The sequence below is a fragment of the Ambystoma mexicanum genome, chromosome 2p, assembly GCF_040938575.1.
Source record: "Ambystoma mexicanum isolate Mex_15411 chromosome 2p, UKY_AmexF1_1, whole genome shotgun sequence".
NCBI lineage: Eukaryota > Metazoa > Chordata > Amphibia > Caudata > Ambystomatidae > Ambystoma > Ambystoma mexicanum.
Window position 1 is genome coordinate 510,358,503 of NC_090923.1, and position 13,380 is coordinate 510,371,882.

Genomic DNA, 13,380 nt, shown 5'->3' on the forward strand with positions numbered 1-13,380 from the left:
ACGCCGACGCCCCGCCAGACCCTGTAGCGGCCACTGTCAGGGCCTGGAAATATATCTTGCAGATACAACCTGACCACCACCCGTACTACAAATGGCTGCCCATCTGGCAGTTCCCGGGCCTCATCCCCACACATAAGCTTTTAATGAAACACTGGCATGATCTGGGCTATCGGGCCCTGACTGACTTTTACCCTGACAGGAAGTTTATCACTCTGCAGACGTGGCGCCCCGGACACCTAGGTACTGCATTGGAACTGTTACAATACTACAGGCTGAGGGCGGCGTTCCGCGCATGGTGGCCCTCATACCCAGATGAGCCCCCAGACTCACCTGAGATCCAGTATATATCCAACTCGGCTGGTGCTAGGGGGGTAGTGTCCGCGCTGTACAAATTGTTGATGGCCGACCCCACAGACGTGCCACTCAAGGCGCGAGATACGTGGAGTGAGGAGCTGGGCCTCCACATCACGGACGCAATGTGGGGGAAAATGTGCACACACACTCGAACCACCTCTCTGAATGCCAGGCATAGGTGCATGCAATACAAGCTCCTCAACAGACTATATTACACACCTCAAAGACTGGACAGGTTTGCACACACCCAGGCCCGCACCTGCCCTAAGTGCGGTACTCCTGCTGCAGATCATACTCGTATGTTCTGGTCCTGTGATGCGCTGGGCCCATACTGGAAGGCATAATTGAAGCTCTCTCAGACATCACAGCGTCCTGTATCCCTGCAGAACCCCTAGCTGTACTGTTCGGCCTGTGGGATAGCCCGGAGTTGAGGAAAATGCCTAGGTTTCTCAATGTTCCCACCATAATAGCCAAAGAATGCATATTACAATGTTGGAAGCGCCGATCCCCCCCCCCTCGTTTGAGATGTGGATGAGGGCCCTCACCTGGACTCAAACGTGCGAGGAGGACTACATCAATACTCTCCCGCTGGCCTCCCATCCCAGGAATTTGTGGACTGAATTTTGTACATATTTAAATAACAAAGACTACTTGGAACTATTGTCCTCCCCTCCTCCTGATGATGTAAACTAATCCACTGTTGTGCCGCTTGGATCCGGGCAATGGCCCCACCGGTACCTGCCTAACATTCCCATGTATTGCACTACTATGTATCTGTTACTCTTGCTATGCTGTACAATGTGTTGATTGTCTGTTCTCTCACCATGCCAATAAAGAAAAGTTTTTAAAAAAAGAACTTGCCTCTCTCAGAATTGAGAAGAGACTAGCCGAGACGAACTGGAATAACTCCCCATCGGAATCTTCTAAAAATGCCTTCTCCACTCTCTCGAAACAGAACAAAAAAGCTACTGTACTTGCAAAAGTCTCCTCCTTCAATACCAGGATCGCCAATGCTAGCACAGAATCCAAGGAACTGTTCACCATCCCCAAAGAAATGAAAACACCCAGCCCTCAAATCTCCTGAATCAACAAAGATTCCACCTGGTGCAATACCATTCAAAATGCCATACTAACCAAAATCGACACACTCAAACTCACAATTGAGGCAAAAAGGGATATCATCATGCAACATTCCATGCCCTCACTCACACCATCATCTTACACACACTCAGCCGCCCCTACGTTCCATTTCAATAATGTCTCCATACAAGAAACTACTAGCATCCTTCAAAGTCTAAAACCCTCACAATGCAAAGGAGATTATGTGCCCCCACTCACTAATTAAAGACTGTGGCCATGAACTAGGCCCTTTCATCACAGACTTCATCAATGCATCCATCAAAAAGGGGATAGTACCATAGTGCCTCAAAGAAGCCTGAGTCCTCCAGCTTCTCAAAAAACCACACTTGACCCCAGCATTGCCAACAACTATCGACTGATTACCATGGTCCCCTTCCTTGTAAAAATCTTAGATCGAGCAGCCTACCTACAAATTCAAAACCACCTAGAAACTAATCAAATCCTAGGCACCCGCCAATCTGGCTTCCGCCCAGGCCATGGCACAGAATCTGTCCGCTTAGACTTAAAAATACAACTGAACTCCCACAGAGACAACGGGAAGCTGGCTATGCTTCTCCTACTGGACCTAGCCGCAGCCTTTGATGTAGTGGACCACGACATACTGTGCCACCACCTGATTTCCTCTGTTGTCTTCTCCCCTGAAGCGGCCACCTTGGACTCCTCCTTCCTCGAAGGGAGAGTAATGAAAGTGTTCGCTGACAACATCTGTGCCACACCATCTGCAATCAGCTGTGGGGTCCCACAAGGTTCTCGTGTTTCCCCCCATGCTATACAATATTTTCTCAAAGCCCTTTTTTGACCTCTAGGATTTACCAGGCATAACCTATCAAATTACACCGACGATACACAGAGTCTTCTCCCACTCATTATCATACAGACTTGTCCTCCCTGAACACCACCTACAAAACGATCCAAACCTGGAAGCAAACCCATGGCCTATGTCTTAACAACGAGAAGTCTGAGCTCCTCATTGTCGCGCCGGCCGCAGCATTCAAATCTCTTGACCCCCAAAATCCCTCCTTCAATATTGATGGTTGCACAATACCGGTCTCCCAATCAGTAAAAACTCTAGGAGTCTACTTGGACGCCACTCGACAAGTCAGCGGCATCTCCTCCTCCGCAGCATACTCAAACTGCTCAATGCAGCCAGATCCTACCTATCCAAAGACATTGAACGGGGAGTGATCAGCACCAGGTTAGATTACTGTAACGTCCTCTTCACTGGCACATCCACCCAGCAGCGTAAAACATTTCAAACTATCCAGAACAATGCCTTACAGGCTGCCCTTAACATCCCTCGATCAGAACATCTCTCGCCTGCCTGTAGAGCTGCCCACTGGCTAGCTATTAAGGACAGAATCGGGTTAAGTACCCTCTCAATCACTCACACGTCTCACCAACTCAGCCCCTTCATACCTAACACACAACGTCAACAAAGCTCATTTTAATATACCGATCAGAACTCAGCAATCTCACAAGTTGATCCTGCCCAAGTTCAAACAAGCCAAAGCCAGGGGGTCTAGTTTCCCAGCTCGAGCGGCCAAATGTTGGAACTCTCTCCCACCTGCCCTACAATCAGAGGAATCTTACTGGATCTTTCACAAGAACCTCAAATCCTGGTTATTCACCCAACTCTACAACCATTAGCCCGTCATCCGACTTCACCCTCAACCGCCAGCCATAAAAATCACCCTCCATAACTGCTGCTGTATTTGCTCCTGTACTACCCCTTAGGCAACCTGTTCTCTGTATTAACGCCTACTGCTGTTGTATTTGCATCTGTTCTGCCTCTATATAACCTTAAATGCATTAACGCCCATACGGCCAGCAGTATTACCTAAGGCAGCCTGTCATGTGCTTATTGTAACTATGCTTTTCCCCTAACCGGGACCTTGTAACTGGAACAAGTGCCCTGATGCCCACAGGTTTGTGTGTGCTTTATAAATGTAAAGAATAAATAAATAAAAATAAAGGGTCTGGCATAGATTCACATGCTCATGTATAACAAATACATAGCAGTACAACATTACACAACCATGGGAGGTGGCAAGGCTCAACAGAAGCAATTTATTCTTACCTCCGGAACAGTCTCGTCTCAAGCGCACAGGTTGCGTAGCACCGCTTGGGCGACTTTGGACTCCTCCCTGGAATAACGTTCGATGCAGTAGAACCTCATGAAGGTGTGCTTGGACCTCCAAGTAGCACCCCTGCAGATGTCCAGCAGGGGCACACCAGACAGGAACAACGTCATCACAGTGATCGCTATGGTGGAGTGGGCTCTCGGGCGGTGGGCAGCAGTCAGTTTGCCAACCGGTGACAGCGCGTGATGCAGCCGGAGAGCCACCTTGAAATGGAAGCCTTCAACAAGGCGTTACCATGGTTCACAAACAGTTGTGAGGTCTTCCAAAAACTCTTCGTGCGTGTCTCGTAGAACTTCAGGGCACGAGCAACATCCAGCGAGTGCAAAGCCCTTTCCGCTGGCGACAATGGTTTTGGAAAACATCAAAGGCTCGTTGAGGTGGAATTCTAACGGAACCTTCGGCATGAAAGAGGGGTGTGTACGCAGCACCACCCTCGATTCGTGGAAAGTCAGGTATGGTTGCTTGCAGGATAGGGCCTGGATCTCCCATACCCTTCTGGCATAGGTGATGGCCACAAGGAAAGCCGTTTTCCATGAGAGGAGCTTCAGTGGGGCCTGATGCATAGGCTCGAAGGGGGCCCCCACTAGCCTTGTCAGAACCATGTTGAGTTCCCACGCCGGGGCAAAAGTCTTCACCGGCGGGAGAGATTGAAAAAGTCCTTTGAGAAATTCCTTGACAAGTCGGTGGGACCAAAGCGGCGATCTTCCTGGAGACCTGGTGCAGCGGGAGATATACCTGCCAGATGTACCTTGATAGAGGCGTGCGTCAGTCCGGCCTTGGCCAAGGATAGCAAGTATGGAAGGATCTGCAGGGCCGTGACCCTGAGAGGGGTAATCTTCCAAGACCAGCAACACGTAGCGAAGGGCTTCCACTTGTTACCGTAGCACTTCAAAGTTGACGACGCCCTGGTCTTGATGAGGACCTCCCTGCAGTCCGCAGGCAACTCATATCCTCCAAACTCTAGGGCTGCAGGAGCCAAAGCCTCAGGTTCAGCGATCCTGGGTCGTGATGATGGATTGCACCCCCTTCACTGGTGAGAAGATCCAGAACCACTGGCAGCTTGACCGTAGGTGACGCTGGCAGGCTGAGAAGGTCTGGATACCAAATCTGACATGACAACGTTGGGGCGGTGAGTCATCTTGCATGGACATTCTCTGAGTGTGTGGATGACTTGTAGTAGGAGAAAGAATGGAGAAAACATCTACAGAAACAGCCCTTCCCACGTGAAGAAGAACGTGTCCCCCAGGCTCCTCGATTGGTGGTATCTGCTGGCTAACTGCCAGCACTTGGAGTTCGCCACCGTCGCAAACAGTTCTATCTGGGGCCTGCCCCATTTGACAAATATGCGGTCCACCTGATCCTGATGAAGCTCCTACTCATGGCAGGAGCGTAGTTCCCTGCTGAGGGATTCTATGATCGTGTTCTTGACTCCCACAAGGTTGAGAGGGACGAGAAACATCCCCTGTCCAACAGCCCAGCGCCACAAGTCGTGCGCTTCTTTGGAGAGTGCCGGGGATCGAGTGCCCCACTGCTTCCTGATGTAGAAGATGGAGGTGGTGTTGTTCGTGAAGATCCTCACCACCTTGCCTTTCAGAGATGGGAGGAATGACCAGTGGGCCCAGAACACTGTCCGTAGCTCCAAGATGTTGATATGAAGGTCCTTCTCCTCCGGCAGCCACAGTCCTCTGGAGTGCAGACTATCCTTCCAGGGAGGCGTCCGTGGTGACCGTCTCCTGGTATAGTGGGGTTCTGAAAACCTGTGCCTTGGGGGATGTTGGAGCGGACGATCCACCATCCGATCGCTTGACGGAACTCGTTAAGAGAGAGATCTTGTCCATTAAGCTTCCGGGCACCTGTATCCAGCGGGCGTCCAGGAATTCCTGAAGGGATCCCATATGCAACCTGCAGAGCCGGATGAGGTAGATGCAGGATGACATCATACCCAGTAATGACTTGATGCCCCGGACTGTAGCTGTCTTTGTCAACAACAGTCGTTGCATCTTTCCTTGAATGGTTGCTACCCTCTCCTCCGAGGGTGACGCCAGGCAAGACACTGTATTGAGTCTGGCGCCTAGGAACAGCGCGTTCTGTGATGGCGTTAAGCAGGACTTTGGAGAGCTGATGGAGAATCCCAGCTCCGTCAGTAGCTGGACTGTCTCTGTGTGTCCGTCGGCCAGCTCCCGTGAACCAGTTGTCCAGGTATGGGTATACGTGTATGTCCTGTAGACGGAGATGGGCTGCCACTGGTGGCAATCTTTTTGTGAACCCGCTTGGGCCGACTTCAAGCCGAAAAGTAGAGCCTTGAACTGGTAGTGCTGTGCCTGCACCACAAAACGTAGAAACTTCTGATGTTTCTTGTGAATGGGGCCTTGGACATAGGCGTCCTCCAGATCCGACGACGTCAAGAGGTCTTGTTTTTCCAGTTGGCCAAGCACGTGTTGCAACATGACCAACTTTTGGGACTTTGTTCAGACGTCGTAGGTCTAGGATGGGCCTCCAGCCCCCCCCATCTTCTTTCTGACCAGAAAGTATCTGGAATAGACTCCAGAGCCCCGGAGCCTTTGGGGAACCAGCTCTATTGCCCTTTTTCGCAGCATGGTCCGTACCTCTTCCAGGAGCTGAGGGCTGTACTGCTCCTGACGGGCAAGCGGAGGGATCTGCAGACACCTGCGATGAAACTCCAGGGTGTGTCCTTGGGCGAAAGCGTCCAGCACCCATATGTCGGTGGTGATCTTTGTCCACTCGCTGACGAACTTCGTCAGCCGGCCTCTCACCGGGGTACACGAGTGGGGGCCCGACGTCCCGGTCGGTTCAGGCTTGCTTAGGCACCGGCATCCGGCCCTGCGGGTGACGCTGTCCTCCACTACCCTAGGCATGGGAACAGCCTCTGTAGGCTTCCTGAGTTGCTCTGAGGGCGTTTTGAAAGAGTTTTGCTAATAGTATAAGTGCCTAACAAGTGAACAATAAATAAATAAACAGAACACAGAGTTATTTTGAAAAGTAACGCAAGTAATCACTCCTTTCTCAGGGGAGTCACCTGGACACAGACCTATACCAGGTCATCACCCTGCAAGTGAAATAAGGCACCAATTTAAATAGAAAACAATGTCCTCAGAAAATAATAAGTGAGTGCTTCTCAACGCTTACTAGCAGAAAATCTATTATAGAAGCGAGACATAAGTGTTAATAATCCAATATGCATTTGGAAGGTGTTAACATTGGGAAAGATGTTGAGGTTTGATCTTTCTTTCATCTTGGTGTCAAACATCTTTAATTCTTATTTGATGAAAATTAAGACAAATTCCTAAATGAAGGCAAATTACCTGAACCCAGTGCCATCTGTGGAAGCTTAATTTCAAAGATGATGCTGTGCTTGATGTCCCGAACTCCTTGCATGGTCCTGTCTCGGAAACAGAGCACTTCAATGGTATGAGGATGGTTACCCCTGTCAATCAAAAGAGTAAAGTCATTATAGGTTCTGGGATAGGATCAAAGGGAACATAAGAAATTGAGCAATCTCTTTATAATATATTGTACGACGCCTGGTCGAAGCGTAAGGTTAAAGTTCTAGGGAAGGCCCTTGATTGAGTTTTGAATGCACACGAAAAAAGGCATTTCATACTTCTCGATAGGACAGATTTTAGGTTAAGGTCAGGCACTATCTGAATATCAGACCATGTATCATGAGTCCAAATGATGTAATACGAAAAACATGTGTTTTACCCTAATCGACAATGTGTCTTTTCTCCCCTCTGTCAGGCTTTGTCTGCAAGCATTTCCAAACTCTTGAACCCAGTATTAGCCCTCACAACATACCCATTCCTTATGAACAGCAACCAATTCTCACAGCCAGCTGTCATGTCTCTGCATCTCTGCCTCTGGGAGGAGGTGTCTGCAGACCTGCAAGGTATTGTCAACCATCACCATAGAAGACCCTGAATCACTATTTAATATTTAGTTGCATAAATCGGGTCTGTGGCTCAGTTGACTAATGCGTCCACTGCAGGCCTATGGTTGCCCTCATGGTCAAAGGTTTGAATGCTGACAGGTCCACTCAGCCCTTCATCCTTCCGAGGTCGATGAAATGAGTAACATTAAGTTGGGTAACAATAAACATCTGTCAATAGCGCCAAGATGCCCTTGTTATGTTATAAATCTGTAACTCCAGAAACATGGACTACAATTCCCATAATGGACCTGGAAGATATCTGGAAACTGATCAGGCCAATCCAGAAACTCTTCTTTGAAGATGCGCACACACCTGTGTCACAGTGACTGGAAGGAGATAGACGCATTTCAATGGACTGCAATACGTAAAATGCCACAACAATTACAGTGCTTTTGTTTTCATACAAAAACTCCTGGAGTTTGTCAGCACTGAATCCTCCCCCTCAAAGTCTATACCAGGGATTTTACATTGACCACACATGTGACTGCTTGTGTGCAGCCCAATCATACAGCTCCACCCTGGCTTTCCTCCCTGCTAGCACTGCTTATAAGATGTTTACTTATTTATTATTTATGTGCTTAGTTAAAAAAAACTTTTTCACCTATAAATTCTATATTATTACAAATGACGAATTCCATATTATTAAATTTAAATAGATTTACCTGATTGTAAAGACTGCGGGGGAGGGAGGGTCTCTGTACTCCTGCCCTCTATATGGCAGAGCAGAAGCACAGATCACCCCGGCCAAGGTTCTCTATGGGGTAGCTATGGACGAGCAACCAAGGCTTAACTTCTCAGGAGGTGATGCAGGCTGGTTCTTAAGTACAGTGTAGTCCCCAAGCCACCCACAAAGGAATGTCCACACACTACGGTATGTGCCAACGCAGTTCCGTATATAAAAATAAGGTTCAATATATATGTATATATATATATATATATATATATACACAATTAATAACACTTTGTACTTTGGCAAATCTAATATGGAAAATATTTGCAATGTCTATGTGGTACCACCATTAGTTATTGACTCCTTTAAAATGCATCAAGTGCTGACAGTTCTAGTGGCATACAAATCAAACAGTAATCTGCATCAGCATAAGACATGGGAAGGAAGGCAAGTTAGGTTAAACAATGGCAGAATACTATTTCCTTCTACCAAGGCACAATTCTGAGTGAGGATTCCCCCCCCCCCCAACTGGGCAACCTGTAATAAAGTGTATTAACAAACCCAGTCTATTGATGTTAAAATAGTCGTCTTTCCTAGTTAAAAATGTTCCATTACCTCAATGTACCCGAGTTAACAGAGTTTCTTTGATGGTACATCGATGGATCCCTCGAGGGTAGACTCCCTTTAAAGCAGGAGTCACAGGGGTCAAGGGTCCTCGAAGAATCTGAGCCTGGCTTCGAGATTCCTCAATGAAGAGTTTGGTGACGCAAAGAAGACTCAATGAAGAACGTAGGCCCGGCAGCGGGTGTCGAGTGTCGGCATCAGCGATCAGGACTCGACCACGGCTGGACTTCAGATCTTCACTTGTCAGAGTTTTTGTGGACTTTGGGTGACAGGAAACCCACCGGCGGGTTCTCCTTTCTCTTCGACGACCTCCATTTTCTCCGGCGGGACAAAGCGGTCAACTGTGATGGCAAGGGAGCCCTTCTTTCAATTTTCTTAGGCAAAGGTGGAGCATTGCGGCTCTGGCTGTCGAGCAGCAGAGCATCAAGCTGTCCCTGCTTCTGGGCAATACGACTCAACGGTCTTCCAGCAGTCACGGAAATTCTCTGAATCCCGGTCAAAGGCAAAGGAATTCGATGGCCTTGATGTCCCTGTGCCTTACTTCAGGACTGGCTTCCATGGTGCCTCGATGAAGATCAGTTTCTGCACGATGTTCCCTCGTAGCTCGGGGAGAGGTCTCCTAGCCAGTCCTCTGTCGGATTAGTCCTCGACAGACTCTACAGCTTTCAGATTTCGTCGAAGGAAATCAGCAGAAATTCTTCTTCTTCCAGCTGGGCTTCAAGGATAAGCAGCTTCAAGTTTCAACTTCAGCTTCTGAACAAATTGTTAAGTGAGAGGTCCCCAGATATACACAATGGTCCCTCATTCACATTGCTGAGCCAAGCTCAGCCAGCCAATCAGTCAGAAGGGCATTCATGAAGGCAGGCAGCCAATCAGGCTCACAGTAAACTTACAAAATTAACAGTTCTAATGGCCCAGCCCAGACACCCATAACAAGGAATGTGGATTGGGGCAAGCACCCAGACTTTCAGCACACCACGTAGCATTCATATAGGTTTCAGGCAGGGCTGTCTCATTCTTTGTGTCACACACACAGATACCAGACACCCATAACATGAAGTTCACATTGGTCACACACTCCGTTCACACAGGTCCCACCAAAAGAGTGCACCCACAACAAACAGTCACTGGAAAGGCCCCAGAAAGTTGGACCTGGACTGCACCACAATACCATATATGGTTCTTCCACCCAACAGCCAGTCAGGGGAAGGAACAGAGTCAGGGCTTCCCAGGGCTTTGGGAAAACAAGGTCACAGGTAATAGAGACCAAGAGGCCACAGGGGCCATCTTGTCTCCTATCAGGAATTCACCGATTCCTCTGGAAGGGCCTGGTATCCCAAAATGGAGGATACTCAGAGCACCAGTCAAATTCAGCATGGAGCTGCTGGTATGCTCACCTGGTATCCACGGGGGCACGATACTGGATGGAGGTCTAAGCGCTATCCCGGACCCATCTCTGCTTGGTTATGTGCCAGACGTTGGGTAGCGCATATAACAGGAGAATGGAGGGTTAAGATACTGGTTCTGTGATTGGTGGACTCCCATCTCCCTCTGGTCCAAATCCCCTCCCTTGGGGTCATTGCTCCCGTTAGGTTTTTGTGTGTTGAACTCTCCGTCCTGTGTCTCTTCGCAGGGGCGCGTGGTTGGTGCGGACGTTCCGTGGACCTAGTTGCTTCACTGGTCCGTGTACCCTTATGTCGGGTCCAGACCGGCTGTGACTCGGACTCTGCTTGCTGTCTTCCAAGTGAGTTATAATGTCTTCTCCGTCTTTATTATGTCTCTTTCTTTCCCTCCGTTTTCTCTGTCTCCTCGGGGTCTTGCTCCACGACGCTGTTGCCTAACAATGTCTCTTTTTCACAGGGATGGTTGCGATCGCAGAGTTGCCGCGCCGATGGAAAAGACCAAGGTGAGTTATTGATGCGCGGAGCGCTGCTCTGTTTATTGGTTTTAATTGCTAACTGGTGTTCTCTTCTCTTTGTACAGGTTGGGGTGATGTTCCGGAATGATGAGCGATCGAAGCGCTGCTTACCCAGGAAAGTGCTTTGTTAATGCTGACCTTGTTCCTTCTCCCTTGCAGGTTGCAGTGAAACCCGGAGATGGGCGAGATATGAGAAGCGCAGGATGGATTCAAGACCGGTTACTTCACAGGTAAGTGTTCTTGCTCGCTAATGCTGGTCTTCTTCCAGGTTATTAATGGAATCCGGATCTAGGGCTTCAGGATCGGGCCGCCGGAGAAGCAGATGAGCCGGAGCTAGACACAGTGAGCGTTATGCTGCAGGAGTACAGAATAACACAAAGCGTGTTCTGCTGTTTGTGTGTGGTTTAAATAGCCCAGGCCAAGTAGTTCTAGGCCCAGCCACACCGAAAACACTAGACCACATGGCTTGGTTCTAAAGAACTGAGCTGTGTGATAGTCCTCCATGTTGGATTAAGGTCCAAAACTGGTATTGCTTTATTCCTGATAATGAGCCTGGCGCCAAAGGTGCCAGGACTGACTCCATGTAGGTTTCTGATGGAGTTTTAAGGCCCTTGGGGCCAGTGTGAAGGGCTTTAGCCCCACTGCTGCCAGGGGCTGCTACACCTGAGGGGGCCAGGGGCATGGATCATGACAGCTGCCACCAGCCCATACCCTGCTCTGTGGGCCACACACAGGTTCCCAAAAACATACACTAGGGGTACAGGGTTGTACTGCCACCCATGGGTGCCCTAAGGGTTTCCCAAGGGTCTCTGTTCACCACAATCAAAAAGAGGAAGAGCTGCACTGACAGGAGTCCCACATGGACTCCTGTGCACAAAACAAAACGGAACACACGTGATAAGGGAGTGCAGGAGAAGGACATTGAGGCCCTGTACCTCCAATGCATTTCCAGCATCACACCGATTCCCCAGCGAGGGGAGATGGCAGCCGCCGGCCGTGAGGAAGCACAAGACAGCAGGATTACCATGTGGTAATGCCTGCATTCTGAGCCTCCCCATTGGCTGGGAGGCCGCCACACCCCTCTTGCCGGGTACTAATGTCTAATACCGGTAGTTGGTCAACACGAAGTAAAAGGAGAAATCTGCATATCAAAGGAGAAGGGCAGAGTAACATATCGGTTTGTAGAGTCTTATACCTGTGGACCACAGATGCATTGTCCCTTTATTGATTGTGCAAGGGTTGATAGGTGGTCAGGGTTTCTGTTCCAATCCCACAGTTCTAGTTTCCTTGCAAACTGTTTAACTAATTCTTCAACATTGCTGTTCCAGTCTGGAGAGCAACCTATACTCTCAAAAAGTATTTCCACCTTTCTCCCGTAGTAATCTCCCATATTTTTCAACATATTTGCTCCCAATATTTTCAAAAGAGGGCATATATTTATACAGAACGCCTTTGTTTTTTCCAGCCCAATGTTGGTAACGTAATGAGCCCTAGTTCCAGCCTAAAAATGTCGACTCGTACCGCTTGTGCCAAGCCCAGTATATTTCTCCAAAAGCAGCCTTCCAGGTTTTGTTTGTGGTGCATACCAGGTGAGAGGAACTAATCCCTGACCATCTTTGGCCTTCCTTTTGCTTTTGCTGATGGTCCTTTTATTTTTTGGGATCCCCAGGCCCTGCCCGCACCCTTTGTTCTTCCGTGTTGTGTTCTCCTCTCCCCCCCTCATCCCATCTCCCAGGCCGTGATTGGGCATTCCACCTCTTTAACTGACCTACCCATGGCAGGCCTCGGCCAGTCCAGCCCCTGTGGCTAAGGGCCCCTAGGCAAAGGGCGGCTCCCTCTTAGGCGGCTCCTTGTTGTGTCTGCAGGTGTCAGCAGGGGAAGCCAGTGGCCAGCCGTCAGCCAGCAGCTACTAAGTAAGGTAGGAGTGGCCCGGGTTTGGAGTTGAGCCTTCACTCTACCCCGGATACCGTACCACTTAGCATTCTCTGAAACTTAGGTGCGTTTCTCTCCTGTTTTAAAATTGCAGTGTGAAAGTAGTGCTTTCTGTGAAAGTAGTGCCGTTCTGTGGCTTGCCTCCGAGCATAGAACTCTTCTAGCAAACCCTTTCCACTACTACCTGAGCGCCTGTCGTCTTGTCCACTTGTCAACTTGTCCCATCTCGTCTTCTTGCTCCCTGCCCAGTGTCCTTCCCTAGTGTTATCCCCTACCCCTTCCCACACCCTTCCTCTGCTCTCCTCTCCTCTCCCTATCCTCTCTATGGTGCTCTCTGTCCCTCCCATCTTTTATAACTGCTTCTCTATCGACTATCCTGCTCTCCTCACTAAAACTGTAGGAAGAATTTTAAAAGGACATGCTGGTCTCCAACCCAGTCCACCTCCAGGCAAACTTTCACCGACATCCTCTTTGTCGTTCCCTCACCGGACCTATGGGCTCTACATATGGTAACTGTGCGCTCTCCCTTCTCCTCCTCTACAATTAATGGTGGCACCCGGTGGGAGGCCCCCTTGTACCTCTTCCACTCCTCTAAGGTCATCATTCATGTTTATTTGTATGGTACCGTCTTGGTCCAAGACCCTCAAGCCAA

General features: G+C 49.2%; 1 protein-coding gene across 5 annotated transcripts in view; it reads right to left on the reverse strand.

Annotated features, from left to right (window-relative positions):
• ATG7 (autophagy related 7) overlaps nucleotides 1–13,380 on the reverse strand; it is a 2,414,869-nt gene that overhangs the window by 1,678,759 nt on the left and 722,730 nt on the right. For all 5 annotated transcript variants that reach the window (XM_069643921.1, XM_069643925.1, XM_069643922.1 and 2 more), the window contains one exon: nucleotides 6,959–7,080. In XM_069643921.1, the coding sequence (XP_069500022.1) occupies nucleotides 6,959–7,080 (122 nt within the window). The remainder of the gene's footprint in view (nucleotides 1–6,958; nucleotides 7,081–13,380) is intronic.